Raw genomic sequence first — 4216 nt, forward strand, 5'->3', positions numbered from 1 at the left:
AAATATAGAATAAAAAGGGATAAATAGTTACACTTTTTAATGGTTTTAATCCCTGTTTTCCTCTGTTAATGTATGTAAATGGTGGATAATAGTTAAGTGTTTAGTTTCTAAACGTGAAATTGTATTGTTTTTTAGTGAAAATACACAAAAATTTCGAGGATGTTTTCAAAGTAAAATCCTTGAAATTTTCTGTACATCCAGAAAATACACTTAAAGGCACGTATTCTAAAATAAAAAACAATGTGTTAAGCAAGTGTTTACATGTAATTATGCATAATATAGAGTAGAAAATACATAAAGTATACATAATTAAATGTAGGACAATCTCGTAAATATTAAAATATGTCGACAGTATATATTAAAAGGTATCTTTTTAGATTTGTTTTCTTAGGTTTAGATTCTTTTTTAAGGTCACTTCTTAGTGTTTAAGGATGTAGACGTTTGTTCTTTAATACGTAGCACCGTATTTATTTTTCTCTTTTGTTTTATTTTATTCAAGTAATATTTTACATTGTTCAATTCTTTAAAGAAGAGAAAGTTTCTGTTGTGTTAAGTGCATTGTGTTAAAGTCGAAATTGTTATCTCTCGATAATGTTTGAACGAAATGAAAGACAAATTTACTTCTTCTTATTAAAGATTTAAAGTTAGAACAATAAAGCAAACGGGGGGAGAGTCTTAATTGATGCCGTTTAGGGTAAAAACAAAAGAAATTTTCCGACGAAATGGATTTAGACGAGACCTTTCCTCGTAGAAATTCACTTTTCTACACAAATTCTCTTCGTCTTTTATGTGTTTATTCGTTCTTAAACGAAGAAGGATCATTTCCATTGTATTTTAATAACACAAAACAAGTGAAAAGTTTGAATTATTATTATTTAATCCGTTCGAATATCCGAAGAGATTACAACTAAATTACAAATTTCGGGTATTAATACACAAAACTGACAAACGATTTTAAAGTTAATCTGCTTAACAAAAGAGGAATTTAATTACGATATTATTTATTGTTTAAAAGTTCCCGTGACGGGGACATTGTCTACTATAGAACTGTTTAACAATCGTTGCCGGTGTCGAGTTATGTGTAGTGATTCGACAGGAATTATGTCACAATATGTTATTAGTTTCGCTAATTCCTTATTAATTGCAACTTTTTAAAGGTTTCCTGCATTTTATCTGTTACAATTGAGAGTTTCTATGTTGTTTTTCTTGATTTTCTATACAAATATGTACACTACTTTATTCTACTTATATATAACAGAGGGAAAGTATGGAGCGATTAAACAATCACTCTCCCCCCCCAAGATTTTTACATTTTTGAACTCGGAGGACCTTGAAATGAGCAAAAATCACGGTGTTTTTGTCTATATATATGCAGTTTTTGTGTTTGTATGAGGGGGGCATGAGTTCGTTCACCCATTTAAAGCTTAATAACTCCTGTTCCTTTTGTCGAAAATTTCTGAAATTTTGCAGGAAGGTTTGTGTATAAGGGACCTTTATTATATTAAATTTTAGAGGTTAAAGGTCGAGGGGGTGGGGAGATAGAGAGGGTCGCGTGTCATATCTCGATGTAATCGGGTTAAAGACTTTACGCGATTTTAATCACTTTTAACCTTAAAATTCATTCTTTCAAACATTTTAAACGTTCGTTGAACCGAATTTTAATTAAGAATGTTTTTTAGCTATTATAATACCATTTAGATGAAAGATAAAAATTTTGAAGCGATTACATTCATATTAAATAAATGGAAAAATAATTCTAATATTCATTTTCTCTGCTTAAAAAACATTAATTCGTGGTATAATTTTAATGTTTTTCCATAGAAAATTTATATTATTTTCCTCGGAAAGTAATGAAATTCTATCTTCAAAATGTTATCTTTAATTTAAATAAAATTATAATCGCTAAAAAATAATAAAAGAAGAGAATTCTTAATTGAAATTAAGTTGAATGAACCATAATAAAGTTAGAAAGAATGCATTTTAAAGTTGAAAGAAGCGAAATTATTTCGAGTTTAATTGTAACTGCGAAGGAATTTGGAGAGAAAAATGTTAATTTTCTGTTTAATTCCATCAAAGAAATTAGAAGAAAGATAACAAATAATAATAATGATTTTAAAAAAAGTTCTTATGGTTGTCTATCCGTCGTCGTCCTTCCTTAATCTTAACGGAGTTAAATAGACGAAATTCGAGGGACCAGATATGGAAAGTTTAGGTGTAGAAAACCCCGATTAACCGTGTACTAATCTCCATTTTTTCACCAGAAGTCACGTTATTTCAATTCAAAAATCGTCCCCTGAAAGGTGTTAGATAGATGACCGGCATGACACTATTACTAGCAGGAAAGTATGATGTACAGGGGGTAAGACAATAGAGCATATATTTTAAATAAACTATTAACAATAACCATTATGATTTGCAGCTGTATAAAAAGCGGTAAGAGACAGAGCAGGTACTTTAATGTTATTCGCACGATATTGTTATTCAGACGTCAGGGTGAAAGCTGAAAAGGAATCCAAGGACACGAGGATATACTTTTTTTTATTATTATTATTCTAATAATACTTTGGCGGAACGAGCACACTGACATCTGTTGGAGCGAATCACAAATAAAATTATCATTATCATTTGTTCTTTTACGTCACTCTAGTGTTAAACAATTAAGAACAGTGTATAAAAACGTGTTTAGTGTTCTAGTATCGCTCGTGAATTTTTTTTAATTAAGTCGGAATATAGGAGGCACCGTAAAGTTTGTTCAAGATATACTGTATCTATTTGTTTTCTCCCTTTTTTTTATGTGTCGAGAGGTGGATAATGATGTCTTTTATCTTCTTTAAAGAAGGAAAATCGATAATTTTGAGAAGTGAAAGTGGAAAAATACTCTCGCTTAATCATTCGCAGTTTAATCAGTTCCCTATTGAACGCTCTATTTATAAATTAATGCCGTAAATTCATATCGTTTCTGTTTTTTTTTACATTAATTTGGCTTACGTTCTCCCCTTTTCTTTTTTTTATTCTCTGTCTTCACGTTCGTTATACGAATTATTTTACATTTGTAAGTTAAATGTCTCTCATTAAATACATATATAATTTCTCGTATAAAACAATTCTCATTTAATTCTTTATTTTCCTTAATTTTCCCTAATTACTGTGATTTTGTGCGAACCGTTTATACGCACGACATTTGGTTGCAAGTTCACCTTCAGTACCTGAAAGAATTTAACGTGTTTTAGCTCAGAAAAATGATTGTTTTTTACAGTTTAATGTGTTATAAAATAATGTAAATATCTTCTGTATTTGTAATTTGTGCCCTTTATACGTTTCTTACCTTTAGAATATCATTATAGTTCCAATCTCCTCGAGGGACCGATTTATCGTCATCGATCTTTACGTCTAACGGTTTTAAATTTTCGTCGTAAATAATTAATTGAGAATAATACAGTTTCGAAGGGTCTTCGTATTGTCCCGTTACTTCAATCACCAATTCACTGTTTCTTTTTGCCTGTATAACAATTAAAAATTGTATCACATTCAATAGTTCAATTATGCAAAAAAATATGTAGTCGAATAAATATATTTTTGGTATTTTAATTAATTACTTTCGAGAAATTAAATTTTATTAACAGATGCTTGTCTTCAGATAACGAATCTGTAATTTGTTAAAAAAATAAGAAACTTGTCGATAATTTCATTGCGTAGATTTTTATACAGGAACGTTACCAATCGACTCTCCATCGTCCCAAAAGAGTGATCCACCAGCAAATCCCTCCTCATTCGGTGCAATTAAAAGTTTCATTGGACTTTTACGGCTGGAAATACATGGTTTGTGTTAGAAAAACAATAGAAATTTTATTTAAAACTATCTAAATTTACCTTTCATAGGTGGTTTGTTTCGGTTTCTGCAGTGGGATAATGTATCCACCTCGAACGTGTAAATTCACTTTTTCCCACGATGCTTCTAATTTAATAGTCTCGCCTGTTTCTACAAGAATTTTCTTTCCCTGTTTGTGTAAATTTTATAAATAAAAATACACTGTTATTACTGTAGATAACACAGTAGATAAATCGGGAAAAACTGTCAATCTTAAATAAAACAAATGTCTTATAAAAATGGTAGTATTTTTTGAAAAATTAATTTATAATCAGGCAAACGTGGAAATGTTTTGCATAACAAGTGAAAATACTAGGAAATTCTGCCTGGTGTAAATTTGTTTTGATG

The 4216-nt window shown here is 29.7% G+C and overlaps 1 protein-coding gene across 1 annotated transcript; it reads right to left on the reverse strand.

Moving 5' to 3' along the window:
• Positions 1–3109: 3109 nt before the first annotated feature.
• On the reverse strand, positions 3110–4184 carry LOC111616994 (sucrase-isomaltase, intestinal-like). The gene is made up of 5 exons (XM_023358339.1): positions 3871–4184; positions 3718–3806; positions 3597–3646; positions 3326–3499; positions 3110–3206 (listed from the first exon to the last, which is right to left on the reverse strand). The coding sequence occupies exons 2-5, from the start codon at positions 3791–3793 to the stop codon at positions 3129–3131; spliced, it is 378 nt and encodes a 125-aa protein (XP_023214107.1). The 5' UTR covers positions 3794–3806; positions 3871–4184; the 3' UTR covers positions 3110–3128.
• Positions 4185–4216: the final 32 nt, after the last annotated feature.

The sequence above is a fragment of the Centruroides sculpturatus genome, unplaced genomic scaffold, assembly GCF_000671375.1.
Source record: "Centruroides sculpturatus isolate CEXI.00-Female unplaced genomic scaffold, Cexi_2.0 scaffold4472, whole genome shotgun sequence".
NCBI classification, from domain to species: domain Eukaryota; kingdom Metazoa; phylum Arthropoda; class Arachnida; order Scorpiones; family Buthidae; genus Centruroides; species Centruroides sculpturatus.

Coding starts and splice junctions, on each gene's coding strand:
- LOC111616994 (XM_023358339.1), bottom strand. CDS start 3,793: ATGAAACTTTTAATTGCACCGAATGAGGAGGGATTTGCTGGTGGATCA. Junction 3,500..3,596: donor TAAAATTTAATTTCTCGAAA/GTAATTAATTAA, acceptor ATTGTTATACAG/GCAAAAAGAAACAGTGAATT. Junction 3,207..3,325: donor ACTATAATGATATTCTAAAG/GTAAGAAACGTA, acceptor AAATTCTTTCAG/GTACTGAAGGTGAACTTGCA.